The sequence below is a fragment of the Hemiscyllium ocellatum genome, chromosome 5, assembly GCF_020745735.1.
Source record: "Hemiscyllium ocellatum isolate sHemOce1 chromosome 5, sHemOce1.pat.X.cur, whole genome shotgun sequence".
Classification (NCBI taxonomy): Eukaryota; Metazoa; Chordata; class Chondrichthyes; order Orectolobiformes; family Hemiscylliidae; genus Hemiscyllium; species Hemiscyllium ocellatum.
In genome coordinates, this window is record NC_083405.1 from 97,877,140 (window position 1) to 97,895,693 (window position 18,554).

The window sequence follows — 18,554 nt, forward strand, 5'->3', positions numbered from 1 at the left end:
AAGAAGGACGGATTGCACCTAAATTGGAAGGGGACTAATATATTGGCAGGGAAATTTGCTCGAGCTGCTCGGGAGGATTTAAACTAGTAAGGTGGGGGGGCGGGGGAGGAGAGATAGTGGGGAAAGAGATCGATCTGAGATTGGTACAGTTGAGAACAGAAGTGAGTCAAACACTCAGGGCAGGTAGGGACAAGGTAGGACTAATAAATTAAACTGCATGTATTTCATTGCAAGGGGCCTAACAGGGAAGGCAGATGAACTCAAGGCATGGTTATGAACTTGGGATATCATAGCAATTATAGAACAGGGATGGGCAGCACTGGCAGCTTAATGTTCCAGGATACAAATGCTACAGGAAGGACAGAAAGGGAGGCAAGAGAGGAGGGGGAGTGGCATTTTTGAAAAGGGATAGCATTACAGCTGTTCTAAGGGAGAATATTCCTGGGAATACATCCAGGAAAGTTATTTGGGTGGAACTGAGAAATAAGAAGGTGATGATCACCTGATTGGGATTGTATTACAGACACCCCAATAGTCAGAGGGAAATTGAGAAACAAACTTATCAGGAGATCTCAGCCATCTGTAGGAATAATAGGGTGGTTATGGGAGGGGATTTTAACTTTCCAAACATAGACTGGGACTGCCATCATGGAGAGGAATTTGTTAAATGTGAACAAGAAAATTTTCTAGCTCAGGTAGCTCAGTCAGTAGAGCTTCTGACCTTTTTTTAACTAGTTGCCTTTGAGAAGGTGGTGATAAGCTTCATTCTTGAATTGTTGCAGTCCACCTGCTGTAGCTAGACCCACAATGCCACTTGGAAGAGAATTCCATGATTTTGACCCAGAGACATTGAAGGAGCGGTGATGTATTTCCACACCAGGATGGTGAGTGGCTTGTCGGGGAATTTGCAAGTGGTGCCCATATATCTGCTTCCTTTGTCATTTTAGATGAGAGTGGTTGTGGGTTTGGGAGGTGCTGTCTAAAGCACCTCAGTGAATGTCTGTAGTGCATCTTGTAGATGGTGCACACCTCTGCAACTGAGCATAGGTGGTGGTGGGAGTGGATGTTTGTGAATGTGATGTCCAGAGGGTTGCATTGTCCTCGATGGTGTCACGCTTTTTGAGGTTGCTGGAGCTACTGAGGGCAAGCAGTGCTCACAGATGGAAGGGGGTGAGGGGAGAGTGGAGTGAGATAGTGCAATTGTACCTGGAGGCCCCTTGTAAGCCAAAATATTTCCCATACAGGAGCAACCCCTCCAGCTGGAGCTGCTTCTGTACTGCTGTTTTAATGGTAGAAGAGGTGGGAATAAGCCCTTAATTGATCACATATGTGGATGAATTGGGCTTCGGATTTGATGGGGTTGGGGAGTCCAGAACTAGAGGGCATAGGTTTAGAGTGAGAGGGGAAAGATACAAAAAGAGACCCACAGGCAACTTTTTCACACAGAGGGTGGTACGGGAATGAGCTGCCAGAGGAAGTGGTGGAGGCTGGTACAATTACAACATTTAAGAGGCATTTAGATGGGTATATGAGTATGAAGGGTTTGGAGGGATATGGGCCAGGTGATGACAGGTGGGACTAGATTGGGTTGGGATATCTGGGCAGCATGGACAGGTTGGAGTGAAGGGTCTGTTTCCATGCTGTACATCTCTATGACTCTAAAACTCGATGGTAAGGTGACATTGCAGTAAGGAGGCATTGGACACAACCTGCTGCCTTTCAGAACCATCTTCCCAGCACTCTCACATAATAAACCATCTCCAAGGGACTGTTAAAATCCAACCTTATGATTTTATAAGTGGTCACCTTCTATACTATAAGATGAGTATAAGAGGTACAGTTAGTAAGTTTGCAGATGACACCAAAATTGGAGGTGTAGTGGACAGTGAAGAGGGTGACCTCCGATTACAACAGGATCTGGACCTGATGGGCCAATGGGCTGAGAAGTGGTAGATGGAGTTTAATTCAGATAAATGTGAGGTGCTGTATTTCGGGAAAGCAAATCAGAGCAGGACGCATACACTTAATGGTAAGGTCCTAGGGAGTGTTGCTGAACAAAGCGATCTTGGAGTGCAGATTCATTGCTTCTTGAAAGTGGAGTTGCACGTAGATAGGATAGTGAAGAAGGCGTTTGGTATGCTTTCCTTTATTAGTCAGAGTATTGAGTACAGGAGTTGGGAGGTCATGTTGTAGCTATACAGGACATTGGTTAGGCCACTGTTGGTGTATTGCGTGAAATTCTGGTCTCCTTCCTATCAGAAAGATGTTGTGAAACTTGAAAGGGTTCAGAAAAGATTTGCAAGGATGTTGCCAGGATTGGAGGATCTGAGCTACAGGAAGAGTCTGAACAGGCTGGGGTTGTTTTCCCTGGAGCGTCGGAGGCTGAGGGGTGACTTTATAGTGGTTTACAAAATTATGAGGGGCATGGATAGGATAAATAGATAAAGTCTTTTCCCTGGAGTCAGGGAGTCCTGAACTAGAGGGCATAGGTTTAGGGTGAGAGGGGAAAGATATAAAAGAGACCTAAGGGGCAACTTTATCAGAGGATGGTACGTGTAATGGAATGAGCTACCAGAGGATGTGATGGAGGCTGGTACAATTGCAACATTTAAGAGGCAATTGGATGGGTATATGAATAGGAAAGGTTTAGAGGGATAAGGGCCAGGTGCTGGCAGGTGGGACTAGATTGGGTTGGGATATCTGGCGGCATGGACGGTTTGGACGGAAGGTAAAAACAATGACTGCAGATGCTGGAAACCAGATTCTGGATCAGTGGTGCTGGAAAAGCACAGCAGTTCAGGCAGCATCCAAAGTGCAGTGAAATCGACGTTTTGGGCAAAAGCCCTTCATCAGGAATAAAGGCAGTGAGCCTGAAGTATGGAGAGATAAGCTAGAGGAGGGTGGGGGTGGGGAGAAAGTAGCATAGAGTGCAATGGGTGAGTGGGGGAGGGGATGAATGTGATAAGTCAGGGAGGAGAGGGTGGAGTGGATAGGTGGAAAAGCAGATAGGCAGGTAGGACAAGTCCGGACAAGTCATGGGGACAGTGCTGAGCTGGAAGTTTGGAACTAGGGTGAGGTGAGGGAAGGGGAAATGAGGAAACTGTTGAAGTCCACATTGATGCCCTAGAGTTGAAGTGTTCTGAGGCAGAAGATGAGACGTTCTTCCTCCAGGCGTCTGGTGGTGAGGGAGTGGTGGTGAAGGAGGCCCAGGACCACCATGTCCTTGGCAGAGTGGGAGGGGGAGTTGAAATGTTGGGCCACGGGCAGTGTGGTTGATTGGTGCGGGTATCCCGGAGATGTTCCCTAAACGCTCTGCTAGGAGGCGCCCAGTCTCCCCAATGTAGAGGAGACCGCATCGGGAGCAACGGATACAATAATGATATTAGTGGATGTGCAGGTAAAACTTTGATGGATGTGGAAGGCTCCTTTAGGGCCTTGGATAGAGGTGAGGGAGGAGATGTGGGCACAGGTTTTACATTTCCTGCGGTGGCAGGGAAAGTGCCAGGATGGGAAGGTGGTTTGTAGAGGGGCATGGACCTGACCAGGTAGTCACGGAGGGAATGGTCTTTGCGGAAGGCAGAAAGGGGTGGGGAGGGAAATATATCCCTGGTGGTGGCGGAAATATCGGCGGATGATTTGGTTTATGCGAAGGTTTGTAGGGTGGATGGTGAGCACCAGGGGCGTTCTGTCCTTGTTACGGTTGGAGTGGTGAGGTCTGAGGGTGGAGGTACAGGATGTGGGCGAGATGTGTTGGAGGGCATCTTTAACCAAGTGGGAAGGGAAATTGCGGTCTCTATTTGAAGGAGGCCATCTGATGTGTTCTGTGGTGGAACTGGTCCTCCTGGGTGCAGATACGGCGGTGGCGGAGGAATTGGGAATACGGGATGGCATTTTTGCAAGAGATAGGGTGGGAAGAGGTGTAATCCAGGGAGCTGTGGGAGTCGGTGGGTTTTAAAAAATGTCAGCGTCATGTCAGTCATCATTAATGGAGATGGAGAGGCCCAGGAAGGGGAGGGAGGTGTCAGAGATGGTCCAGGTAAATTTAAGGTCAGGGTGGAATGTGTTGGTGAAGTTGATGAATTGCTCAACCTCCTTGTGGGAGCATGAGGTGGTGCCAATGCAGTCATCAATGTAACGGAGGAAGAGGTGGGGAGTGGTGCAGGTGTAATTACGGAAGATCAACTGTTCTAAGTGGGGTCTGTTTCCATGCTGTACATCTCTGTGACTCTATGACTCTATTTGTAACTCTGTGAACTAGATGATGGGTTAAACACTCACTCCAGGACCTGTGCAAACAATCAAGCATGATGTAATAATGTTAATACATGTGACAAAGCTCCCTCAGAACTATATTTCAGATGAAGTAGTAAAATGAGGTCCTATCTGCCCTCCTATTTGAATCAAACATGTCCCACAATGGAATTTAAAAATCCAGAATCTCAATAAAATCTCTCATGAAACTTCAAAGTAACCCCACCACTTTTATAAACCCCTTGTTGTGACTGACGATTGTCTAATTTCAGTTTTCTCTCATGGATCTGCTGTCCAAAATGGTGGGTGGTCTCCCTCATTTTGTTCGTTGCATTAAACCAAACAATGACCGCCACGCTAAGAAATTTGATCAAGAGAAGGTCTTGGTCCAACTTCGTTACACGGGAATTTTGGAGACAGCCCGAATCCGAAGACAAGGATATTCACACCGCATTCTCTTTGCCAATTTCATTGAAAGGTGAACAAACTTGATTAATTTGTTTTTAACTTAGGATGAACATTTGCAATACCAGGAAGGAGACTGTTATGCTAGCAGAGGTGTGGTGTTTATCTGTGTTTTATTCTTTGCAAAGTTTAATTTATTATCTGGAATCACTTTTCCCAAAACCCTGAGGGTCCCTTGGCTTTCAGTTGGTTTACCTGATCTCTCCCAGAAAATGTTACGGCTGTACAAGACATGGGTATGAACACATTTGGAGTACTGTGTACAATTCTGGTGGCATTGCTCTAAGAAGAATGTTATTAAATTGGAAAGGATGCAAAATATATTGACATGGATGTTACTGAGACTGGAAGGTTTGAGTTATAAAGAGAGCTTGGATAGGCAGGGACTTTTTCCCTTGACTATAGGAGGCTGAAGTAGTGACCTAATAGAGGTTTATAAAATTATGAGGGGCGTAGATAAGGTGAATATCCAAAGTCTTTTTCCTAGCGTAGGGGAGTCCACAACTGGAGGGCATAGGTTTAAGGTGAGAGGGAATGATTTAAAAGGGACTTACTGGCCAACTTTTTTCACACAGAGGGGGCGCGTATATGGAACAAGCTGCCAGAGGGCGTGATAGAGGCGAGTACAATTACACTATTTAGAAGACATTTGGATAGATCTATAGATAGGAAAGATTTAGAGGGATATGGGCCAAATGCAGGTAAATGGGATTAATTAAGTGTAGGAAACCTGGTCAGCATGGTCGAGTTGGCCCGAGGAGTCTGTTTCCATGTTGTATAACCCTATGACTCTGTAAGTGGACAACATTCAGCTGAGGGTTGCTTCAGTTTCACCATAGTCCCTAATTTCCATCATGAAGGCCATCATGTTTTCAGAGTGGACCTCAGCTAGAATTCTAACCATCAAACAAGAAACCACCAATGGTTCCCAAAGAAAAGCAAGGCACAGTGTATTTCCTGCTATTCCTGAGAGGTGGCCGACTCTTGCAAAGGGAGTACCTCAGCGGCCCTTACCAGGTAAACTTCCATTTCTTCACTGTTACTGGATCAAACTCATAAAATCCATTCCTGACAGCACTGTGGGTGTACCGTCACCTCCTGCTCATTTGTGCCCCATAGACTGTCACGCTTTATGGAGGCAGCTCACCACCACCGTCTCAAGGGAAATTAGGAATTAGAAATAAGTCCTGTCCTCGTCAATAACACCCACATCCTGTGAACTAATATCTAAGAAGTCTACCAAGTGGAGAGGATTTCTGGAGGTAATCCCTAGTCTATTTGACCAACATAGAATGATTCTCACCACTAACCCTCACACACTAGAGTTTGAGAACATTAGCAAGGGGAGCAAATGAGAGATAAATGAAACCAACAGTACAGCTCATCTGAGGCTAGAGATAACAAAGGCATGGATGGGGTGAATGTTGGCAGTCCTAGTGATGGTGCATATTTATGGTTGGGCTCTGGATCATAGTGGTGAACAGTTTGGTTTAGCCTCATTAAAAGACCCAGGAGATGGATAAGGATAGTGATAGACAGACAGGGTTTATAGTAATAATGTCTTTGAATTGCTCCAAATTTCATTGGAGAAAATTTCTTATGGATGTCAGACATGCTACATGACAAATCATAGGTTGGGGAAACATTTAAGGCTGTAAGACCTAGGAGAAAAATTAGGCCATTCAGCCCATCAAGTTTGCTTCACTATTTGATCATGGCTGATATTTTTGTCAACTCTATTCTCCTGCCTTTTCCCCATAACTCTTGATCCCCTTACTAATCAAGAACCTGTCTATTTCTGTCTTAAATACACTCAATGACTTGGCTTCCACAGGCTTGTGCAGCAATATGTTCCACAGATTCACCACCATTTGGCTGAAGGAATTCCTCATCATCTCAGTATACAGGCTACTAGACTAGGTGAGGTTGAGGTTCACAAGGAAGAGGTATTAGAAATCCTGCAGAGTGTGAAAATAGATAAGTTCCCTGGACCGGATGGGATTTATCCTAGAATCCTCTGGGAAGCCAGGGAGGAGATTGCCGAGCCTTTGGCATTGATCTTTAAACCATCATTGTCTACAGGAATAGTGCCAGAAGACTGGAGGATAGCAAATGTGGTTCCCCTGTTCAAGAAGGAGACGAGAGACAACCCTGGTAATTATAGACCAGTGAGCCTTACTTCAGTTGTTGGTAAAGTGTTGGAAAAGGTTATAAGAGATAGGATTTATAATCATCTAGAAAAGAATAATTTGATTAGGGATAGTCAGCACGGTTTTGTGAAGGGTAGGTCGTACCTCACAAATCTTATTGAGTTCTTTGAGAAGGTGACCAAATAGATAGATGAGAGTAAACTGATTGATGTGGTGTATATGGATTTCAGCAAGGCGTTCGATAAGGTTCCCCACAGTAGGCCTTTGTACAAAATGCAGAGGAATGGGATTGTGGGAGACATAGCAGTTTGGATAAGTAATTGGCTTGCTGAAAGAAGACAGGGTGGTGGTTGATGGGAAATGTTCATCCTGGAGTCCAGTTACTAGTGGTGTACAGCAAGGGTCAGTGTTAGATCCACTGCTGTTCGTCATTTTTATAAATGACCTGGATGAGGGTGTAGAAGGGTGGGTTAGTAAATTTGCAGATGACACTAAGTTCGGTGGAGTTGTGGATAGTGACGAAGGATGTAGTAAGTTACAGAGAGACGTAGATAAGCTGCAGCGCTGGGCTGAGAGGTGGCAAATGGAGTTTAATGTGGACAAGTGTGAAGTGATTCACTTTGGTCAGAGTAACCGGAATGCAAAGTACTGCTAATGGTAAGATTCTTGGTAGTGTAGATGAGCAGAGAGATCTCGGTGTCCATGTACACAGATCCTTGAAAGTTGCTATCCAGGTTGAAAGGGTTGTTAAGAAAGCATGCAGTGTTTTAGCTTTTATTCACAGAACGATTGAGTTCCAGAACCAGGAGATTATGCTGCAGTTGTACAAAACTCTGGTGTGACTACATTTGGAGTATTCTGTACAGTTCTGGTCACCGCATTATAAGAAGGATGTGGAAGCTTTGGAAAGGGTGCATAGGAAATTTACTAGAATGTTGCCTGGTATGGAAGGAATGTCTTACGAGGAAAAGCTGAGGGACTTGAGGCTGTTTTTGTTGGAGAGAAGAAGGTTGAGAGGTGACTTAATAGAGACATATAAGATAATCAGAGGGTTAGATAGGGTAGACAGGGAGAGCCTTTTTCCAAGTATGGTGATGGTGAGCACGAGGGGGCATAGCTTTAAATTGAGGGGTGATAGATATAGGACAGATGTCAGAGGTAGTTTCTTTACTCAGAGAGTAGTAAGGGTATGAAATGCTTTGCCTGCAACAGTAGTAGATTCGCCAACTTTAAGTACATTTAAGTCGTCATTGGACAAGCATATGGACTTACATGGAATAGTGTAGGTTAGATGGGCTTCAGATTGGTATGACAGGTCGGCACAACATCGAAGGTCGAAGGGCCTGTACTACGCTGTAATGTTCTATATTCTATGTTCTAAAGGGTTGTCCCTTCACTCTGACTCTGTACCCTCGGGTCCTCGTCTCTCCTACTATTGGAACCATCTTTTCCACACCCACTGTCTTCCTAACTCCCAACTGAACCTTCATGTAAACCTTAACAAAATCCAGAACTTGCAATTCTCCGTCCCTTGTGCTTCAGACTTCTGAATTCTTTCCCCAGTTAGAAAATAGTCTTTGTTTCTACTCTTCCCACCAAAGTGCGTAACCACACATTTTCCCATATTGTATTCCATCTGTCACTTCTTTGTCCACTCTCCTAGCCTATCCATGTCCTTCTGAAGTCTGCCACTTCCTCCAAACTACCTGTCCCTCCACCTGTCTTTGTGCCATCTTCAAACCTAGCAACAATCTCTTTAATTCTTTCTTCCAGATCGTAAATAGATAACATGAACACTTGTGGTCTCAACACTGACCATTATGGAACTCCACTATGTCTGTCATTCTGAAAAAGACCCCTTTATCCCTACTATCTGCCTTGTGCCACTCAGCCAATCCTCATTCATGCCAGTACATTGCCCCCAACACCATAGGCTCTTACCTTATTTAGCAGCCTCCCATGTGGCACCTTGTCAAGGCCCTCAGGAAATCCAAACAGAAGCCAAACAAGCAGTGGAGCAATACAGCTCAGTGTCACTTGTTTATGATAACCTTATGACGTCACTGAGGGGCAGCAATTAGGATCGGCAAGGGTATGTCCCTAATCCAAGAACACGTAATGATGCTGTGGTGACTGGATATGACAGATAGTGTGCAGGACCAACCAATCTTCCAGTTGCAGGGACACTTACAGATCCTGCCTGCTCCGTACACTATTCCTTTTATTAATTTTCATACACACAAATTACTGAAGAGGAACTATATGATTTGGTGAAATTAGTGCTTAACTCCAATATGATGTTCTACAAATGTGTTTGGTAGCATTGTTTATCCTAATTTTTTGCAGGTACTCCATTCTTGCATTTAAGTCGACTGAAGAACCACCAGTGAATCCTGATACGTGTGCTGCCATCTTGGAAAAAGTTAAGCTTGAAAACTGGGTTCTGGGGAAGACCAAGGTAGAGTTATTTGTTTTTCTTTTAACCTGCCTGCTCTTGTGGCTGCCATGAAATTTATTTGAGAAAAATGACGTAGCTTCTCATTTGGTATTGCTTTGCTTACTTGATGTTAATCTCAGCTCATTGGTAGCACCACTGCAACTTGAGTACAAAGGTAATGAATCTAATCTTCACTCCAGCCATTTGTTTTCATTCTCAGTACGTAGCTGGTGTGAGCATTTAATGCCTATTTCAGGTTGGCTTGTGAAGATGGCAGTGGATGTTTTTTGTTAACCAAGTCGTAGGTTTTTATAAATTAAATCGTTTGTCAGGTTTTTGCAAAGAACAGTTAATGATCAAATATGTTGGCGTGTGATAGAATTCACCTGTATGTCAGACTGGCTAAAGGTTTGTACATTTTTTCTAAAGAGCATTTGCAAGCCAGTTGCGCATTTATAGCAAACCAACAGGTTCATGCTCATTGTGCCAACTTTCCATTTCCAATGTTTAAAATCGTTCTGCCACCATACACCTTGAAATTGCTTGGTTCCCAGTCTGAGAGAGTTGTCCTATGATGAGAGGCTGGGTGACTGCAGTCCCTGGAGCTATGTCTATACATTATGGCATTCAGAAGAATGAGAGCTAATCTCATTCAATCATGCAAGGTTCTGAAGGGCTTTGACAAGGTAGAGACCAAGGTTATCACAGTCCAAAGATGTGCGGGTCAGGTGAATTGGCCATGCTAAATTGCCCGTAGTGTTAGGTAAGGGGTAAATGTAGGGGTATGGGTGGGTTGCGCTTCGGCGGGTCGGTGTGGACTTGTTGGGCTGAAGGGCCTGTTTCCACACTGTAAGTAATCTAATCTAATCTAAAGTAATCTAATCTAAAATAGACTGAGAAGTATTTCCCCATGCTGAGGAATCTACTCTGGTAGCGCAGAGTCAGGATAAAGACTAATCGGTCAGGACAGAGAAGAAGAGTAATCTTTTAACTCACAGTTTGGCGAATCAATGGAATTTTCTCCTCGTCATGCCTATGGAGGCTCCATCATTGACCACATCTAAGACTGAGGTGAACAGACTTTCAATGTCTCAGGGAAACAAAGGATTTGGGAAAGGCAGGCAGGAAAGTGGAGTTGAGGCAGAAGATCAGGCATGAATTTATAGGATTGACTGACATACAGCCCACTCATATTCCTTATGTTGAATTCATACATTCAGTTTACATTTCTGGGAAATACTGAGTGAGCATTGTATTACAGACCCTTAGCAGTAACCACAGTGTGGGACAAAAACATATTGGATGCCTGTTATAATGATGAAATTGCAGGTGAAGTGACCAAATATTTTACTTCTGTCTTCACTATAGAGGTTACAAGCCTTCCAATAATAGCAATAATACAGGAGTTAAAAGGATGAGAGGAGCTTAATGAAAGTACAATCAGGAGGGAAGTGGCACCAAGCAAACTGATCTAGCTGTGCAGTGACAAGTCTGTGGTCAAGATGGACCTCATCATGAGATCTTAAAAGAGGTTGATGAGAAAGTAGATGCTTTGGTGTTAATTTTCCAAGTTCAGGAAATATTGCATTGAACTGGAAAGTTACCAACATAACTCCTCTACTCAGGAAGGGAGAGAGGCAGAAAACAAAACCCAGTTAGCTTGATGTCTGTCATGGGAAAGTTGTTCAAATCAACCAGTAAATAAATTATAGTTATACACTTCAAAAAACTGAAGGTAATTGGTAAGACTCAGCATGATTTCATCAAAGGAATGTTATGTTTACCCAATTTATTAGAGTTCTTTGAAAGAATAATATGTGCAATGAATAAAAGAGAAACCTATTGTATTCGGATTTGTAAAAGGCATTTGATAAGATGCCACATCAAGGTATTGTGAGAAATAAAAGCCCATGGGTAATATATTAACATGGATAGAAGATTGGTTGTCTGGCTTGCCGACAGCAAACAGTGTATGAAATGGAGTCTTTGTCTGGTTGGCTAAATATGACAGGTGTACTACTGAAGGGATCTGTGCTAGGGCCTCAACCTTTTACAATTGATGTGATTGACTTAGTTTAGGGGCGTAAAGGCATGGTAGCTAAATTGTTGGATGACACTATGATAGATAAAAATGTATGTTTTGAAGAAGACCTAAGGAAGCTGCAGGAAGATTCTTAGGGACGGGATTTGCTCACGCTTTGGAAAAGTGTGAACTTATTAGCAAAAAGCACTTCTGATTTCCTTGATTGCAGAAGGATAGAAATGCGTTGAAGGCAATTGAGATTGGTACCTGGAATGAGCAGGTTGGACAGATTGGACTTATTTCCACTAGAGTTTGTAAAAATGAAGGATGACTTGATTGAAGTATATGAGATAGTCTTGACAAGGGTGATGTGAAAAAGATGTTTCTTCTTCTGGGTCAGTTCATAACCATGGTTACCGCTTTAAAATGAGGGGTTTCCTTCAGAATAGAGAAGAGGAGGTTTTTTTTAACTCTCAGGTCATTGTGTGACTTTGGAACTCTCTGCATCAAAAGACAGTGGAGCAATGGTCAATAAATATTTTCAAGAAAAAGTTGGATGAAATCTTGTTCAGCAGTAGAATCAAGTGATGCTGGGAGTGAACGGGAACTTGGAATTCTAAACACAAACCAATCCGTCATGAATTTGTTGAATGGCAGATTGGGCTTGAGGGGCTGCATGATCCATTTCAGTTCATATTTGTCTGTTTGAACAGAATTTTAATAATATCTGCAATCTGGTCTTCTGTGCTGTTTATAACTGAGCCATCCTTACCCTTGTCCCACCCATAGTCCAGTGATCCTTGGTGAGTCACCATGTGCTGATCCCGATTCTACACTAACCATTTGATTTAAGCTGGTCAGTGTAAATGTTTGATCAAGTGAGTGGCCTTCTTCAACAGTGTTGCATGCTTTTCTTCTCTCTCTTCATCCTTGTAGGAAGTAGCTGAGCAGGTGCAATTGTTGAGTATTTGAAATCAGGAAATCAGAGAGGGCAAGTTTGTGAGTTGGAAGGGTTGAGAAACAGAAACTACACAATAAGGTACTTGGTCATTATACCAAGTTGTGAGTGAGAGTGAGTTCAGAGTGGACCAGGGGAATTAAAGCTTCAACATTCCCACTTCCTCGATGCTCTCTGTGACTCCAGATGCCGCAGGTTACTTTGCAGCCAGTACCATGATGTGGGCAGTCATCTGCCCTTTGGGCTCAGGAGATACAGGCATCCTGGTTCTCAGATATAGAGGGGGGCACAAGATGAATGTGAGGCTGGTACCATTAGTCCTCACTTTCTCCTGGTACCAATGGTCAGTATGTGAGGGTGAGCTGCTCCTAATGTGCATCCTAACTGTCAGTGAGTGCAGATGGGTGAGTGATGTGACTCTAGTACACTAAACAATGATAATCAGTTCGTAAGGTGATGTTTGTAAAGATGCATTCACTGCTATTGAATATGAGATTATTAGACTTTTGTGGCAGAGATACCAGGTCCTCTGTTCTAGATTCCCATGGTCAACATCCCAGATTATCTGCTGCCACTCCCTCCTGAGATCTGTCTTTTTGGGTCTCTTGGACCTTCTGAAAAATCATAGCCTCATTCTGTTCCTATCCACCTCAGCCATTAATGCCTCCAGTACCATCCATCATCTTGCAGCCATCTCTCTGCCCTTCGGTTCACTTTGCCACCATACAGGAATATACTTGGCTGCATCACATTGTCTTTGAACAATGTTTCTCAGCCCTACCTTGAGCAAAGAGGCATCAGGCAGCATGAAGAAGATGATAGGAGTGTGAAACCATTTTGTCCAGATATTACTATCATGTTACTGGAGTTGGAGTGCAAACCTGTGTTCCAGTCACATTAATTTGAATTTCTAGACCCAGACATTTCTTTCGTAAGTCTCTGAAAAAATTGTAAACGTGTTGAAAATGTATCCACATTTTCACAAAACCTTATGAACAACTTAAAACCAAATTTAGTGACTTTTTATTTCAAAGTTTCCAAAAAATGTTCTGCCAGTCTTTGTAATGTGAAAACACATAAAGATCAAAAGTGCCACGCAGGGCAAATTATCTCTTTTAAAAAACTAAATTTAAAAACAATGACTAATGTAATAAGTTTCATACACACATACATAAGACATTTGGTAGATTTCTGATATTAAGCACAGAAAAGTGAAAGCTTTTAATAATGCAAGTTTGATGTTGTAATCCTTTGTTGACTGAGTGAGTGATTCAGAGTGGTTCCAATATAACAGTGGAGGAAGGAAACTATGGATGCTTTTGGCAAACGTCAGTTTTGTCTTGGTGCTAAGAATAGACACCAGTAGTTCTCACTGTACCTGCATAATGTGGCTGAAGTTAAGACAGGGTTGTACAAAAATGTTCACATCTGACCAGCAAAGGGTAGAAACAAGGGCATGGGAGAACAATAGACTGACAACTATAATAAAGTTTGATCACTGATATCTGTGCTACATTTTCATGGAAGAGGTGTTGTGGTCAAGTCCAGGACCTGCAAATTTTTTGGCTGATATTAATCATTCATGAGCATGTCTTTGCAAAGTATATTTCTCCATAATTCATGGGCAAGTTTATGAGAAATCATTTTAGTTGTTTCATGATTATGCAACAAATATTAAAGGATAAAGTTCAGATAATCCATTTCAGCAGGCTGTTTGATCCCCAGTATATGTTATTTAATTTCCCTGATTTTTATTTCATTGATTTAATTTTAATATTACAGACAAACTACCTGTCACACCTGTTAACACCAAGGTGACAAATTTGAAATTTGTTGAGGTTAGTGTTTAATTGCTGGATTCACGGCAATTCCACCAGATCATTTTTAGGTAACAAAATTATTCCATAATCAAGTCACTACAATTACCAACTACATTCGACATTGTTAAAGTCTTAGAAATAATTTTACTATACCTACAATCAAAAACACTTTGCGATGCAAGAGGACATAAAAGGGAATCAAATTTAATGGAACAGTTTGAAAGGTTTTGAATACTGTAGCTGATGTCAATTTTAATTTATATAAACCGTCAGCATTTCACAGCTTTCACAAAATTGAGTATATTTAATTAAATCTTCCTTCATTCCTGATGATATTTCACATTTTAGTCACTTTGCTGTTCTCTATTGTCAGGTATTCCTTAAGTATTACCACGTGGAACAGCTCAATCTCATGAAGAAAGATATCACAGATCGAATCGTGCTCGTACAGGCCTATGTGAAGGCCTGGCTTGGAGCTAAAAGGTACAGAAGAATACAAGAGAAGAGACAACAGAGTGCTGTTGCCATTCAGTCAGGTAAACTTCCATCTTTGAATTTGCTACTGTCATTCATCAACCTAGCTTAGTTCAAGTGATCAGATATAGCAACAACTTTAAAAGAGTCTAAACAATAGAAAAAGAGAAATAAAAGCAAAAGTACTGCAGATCCTGGAGACCTGAAATAAGAGCAAAAAGTACTGGAGAAATACAGCAGGTCTAGCTGCATCTGGGAAGGAGGAAACAGTGTTAATGTGTCAAGTCCAATGACTTTTCTTTGGAACTCATGTTGTGAGGGGTGCCCAAGAAGAGTCATTTCAGACTCAAAATGTTAACTTTATTTCATTCTTGACATGTTGTTGCCAGACCTGCTGAGTTTCTCAGCACTTGATGTTTTTATAAGGTTTTCAAATTTGTAACATTCAGTTTGAATAGTCATGTATAATTAAACACCTAATGGGAGGAAAAGACTCATTCATAGGCAGATTTACATAGTCCCTTACTCATACCAAAGTGTCAACATAAGCTTTATCCTTTGCTTCAATTTTAACCCCTGAATTGTACCTTTACTCATTGTAACTTTTTAGCCTATTCTTTACCACATAGTTCCATATATTAAATGATTAAAACTATAAGATCTCTGTATCATTCTATGTTAATCTTCCTCTAATATATCAAAAACTACTTGCAGATACACTACTAGCAATTAAATAGTGCCGTCCTGAATTTACACGAAGGTTGTCCCCATGTTGTACAATAACATCCATAGAGGAGTATTCTGATAAGAATAATGCACATAAACAATGTGTTAATGGCTACTTTGCACCATAGAGAAGTACTTCCCCTTGAATTGCTTACAGTCAGGACCTAGAAAAGTGGAAGAAATTGAAAGAAATAAAGAAGGTATTGATGGTCATGTTACCACATCAATGCACTATGCTGGGATCTGATTCAAATGAAGACTGTAAAATGATGACCTAAAGAAAAATTCAGAAAAGCTATGAAAAATAAACATCCAAAACAAGGTCACATTAATAGAGTACAGAATGAATGTGCTATTGTTCACTTGGCTTATCTTACCTCGGACTAGCTGTACGCTAACAGTGCAATATGTACTCTATGGCTTTACAGACAAGTTTTTGTTATATTAAACAAATGTATCATGACATTACAATATTTAAAACAACACAAATATCAAATTCCAATTAGATTTTTGTCAGTGAAAGTTTTGTTTCTTGCCAGCTCTGGTTCTCTTTATTAAGTTTATATAAAACATGTTACTCTTGTTATGGTCTTGTCTGTTATTAGATTTTTATCTTCCTTTGCATTCTGTCTCCAAGTTTAGTAATAATTGCAATTTAATTCTGTCTTTGACAAATTGTTTCTGAATTTACTTAAATCTTTCCAAATTCCAACAGCTCGCTGCATATTTTATCTGTTCATTGAGTACATTACCCTTAATAAAGTAGAATTCTCTACTTCAGATCAATAACAACAGGATAAAAAAGAAACTGGTACCTGTATATTTATTTTAAACTGCAGTGAATACAATCCAAGTTGGTGAAATTAAAGTTTCCTATGTATTATAGCTGCACAAATACACTATTAGTTGTGAGCTGTGTGTCAGTTGGTTACCTTTTCCCTTTGCAGACAGCAGGCTGTGAATTTGAGCCTTAACTGCTGAGACAACAGAATAACCCATGCTGACGCTCTAGTGCATTACTGAGGGAGCATTGCTTTGTCAGAGGTAGCAATGTTCAATGAAAACTTAAACTGAGGACCTATCTACACATTTGATTTGTTTTTATACATTTGTTCACATGACTTGGGTGTTGATTTCTAGTGTAGTGCTTGTAACAAGTCAGCCAGGTGGACATCATAGAATATGAGTTTCCTGATTGGAGCTGTTTACCTGATCCAAACAGGAAGCCCTGGCTGACAGATATAAATAGGAGTGTCACAGGTCCTATTCACTCTGCTGGCTCTGAGGAAGCTGGACCAGTATCAAGTACTATCCATGTGTAAATAACAAGTGAGTTGGTGATGAGATATCAGCCTCTGTGGAGTTATTTCACCTAGACCAGCATTTATCATCCATCTCTAATTGGCTCTTGAGAAGTTAGTAGTGTTCTGCCTTCTTGAACTGCTGCAGTCCATAGTATGCTGGTAGAAAGGGCATTCCAAAATTTTGAGATAGTGATGGTAAAGGAGTAGTAGCAAGCTTCAAGTCAGGATATTGTGTAACTTTAAATGAAACTTGCAGCTGGTGTTGTTCCTATGTATCTGTATTGTTGTCCCTCCCGAAAATAGAGGTCATGAGGTTGGAAGGTGCTGCTGAAGACACCTTGATGAGTTCATTATAAAAGATCCTAGAGTACTGCTACAAAGAAAAACATGAGAGTACTAATTGCCTCCTGCTCAATGCTAATAGTTGTTGCTCAAGCACTATAAACACATAAATTAACCTGGTAATTAATTGGTTCACATATTTCCTACAATAAAGAGAACACTTTAAACGTACTTCAGTGGCTGTAAAAGTCTTTGGGATATCCTGAGATTATAAAAAGGTGCTACATATAGACAGATTTTTTTAAATACAGGATATGCAACATTTGTACTCTGATAAATCCTGTCTGCCCACAAGACTACCCTGAAAGTTGTAATGTATCCATCAGGCAGAAGACACAGAAACTTGAGCACACGAACCAACAGGTTCAAGAACAGCTTCTTCCCTGCCATTATTAGACTGATGAATGCATTCTCTATCTTCAAATAATGCTGATCTTGTTAATGTTGATTTTGTTAATGTTGATCTTACTTCGCACACGCCCTGTGCAGTGTAACCCTTATGCCTCACTGTGTCTAAGTTTTTTTCACCTTATGATCTGTATGTCCTTGCTTACCATGGTCTGCCTGTACTGCTCACAAATAAAGCAAACAAGTGTACATGTGATTATAAATCAAATCAAATCAAATCATTTGTTGGTTAGTATGGGAAAGGGGTGACATTATCTATTAGAATCCAGTAAGCACAGTTTCTCAAAATCAGAAACTAAATGTTGTTCATGGGCTCAAGCAAGAAGACTTTTCACTCTGTAGTGTTAAACTTGACATGTTTAAAGCATAGACTAAAAATGCCATAAAGATACAGCAAGCGAAAGTGAGGACTGCAGATGCTGGAGATTAGAGTCGAGACCATGGTGCTGAAAAAGCACAGTAGGTCAGGCAGCATCCGAGGAATAGGAGAATCGATGTTTCAGTCAAAAGCCCTTCATAAAGATACAGAAGGTCAATCTGCATCTGTGGAGATAACAGATAAATAAAGAGCTTGAACTTTATTGTCACATTTAAATGCCGGCAGCCATCTCTGACCTTGAAAAAAGCTACCCACAATGACCAATGACACATAAACAGTGGCAAGAATTTCACTTTCTTTGATGGCAATTTCACTTTGGCATCAGGTGTAGATGACCTTCGATGTCCAGCAACAGTCTTCATTAAAGTAAGCTGAGCAATCAATCACATTGACGAATTCTCAGAGACAGCAAACCAGGAACTAGCAAGCAAGTTTTCTCATTCACATTCTGTAACCTTACAGAAAGCAAACTAAAGATTAAAACACATATGTAAGTTAACATAGAAAATGAAGTTTTAAATTAGTTTTTGAATTTAAAAAACACTTTATATTAATTTTTTAAATCTTGATATTTTATTGTGGTATGAAAGAATTTGAAATTCCATAACTATAAGAACAGTTTTTCAGGAAGAGACTGTTCAGCAGGAATTATGACATTGTGCAGCATTAAAATAAAGTTAAACTTCATTCAATAAGGCATATCTTTTTCAAGAGTTCTTACAGTGAGCGTAGGGTGATAATACTAGAAATCTTCACCCCACCCCACCCAAACTGTTCAATTTAATAATTTCTAGATATTTTTAACAGAAGAGAACTT

General features: G+C 41.3%; 1 protein-coding gene across 1 annotated transcript in view; it reads left to right on the top strand.

The window, feature by feature from the left end:
* Nucleotides 1-18,554, top strand: part of myo3a (myosin IIIA) — a 180,296-nt gene that overhangs the window by 122,525 nt on the left and 39,217 nt on the right. The window contains exons 18-20 of the mRNA XM_060825714.1: nt 4,524-4,729; nt 9,213-9,324; nt 14,478-14,640. Coding sequence (XP_060681697.1) covers nt 4,524-4,729; nt 9,213-9,324; nt 14,478-14,640 — 481 coding nt within the window. The remainder of the gene's footprint in view (nt 1-4,523; nt 4,730-9,212; nt 9,325-14,477; nt 14,641-18,554) is intronic.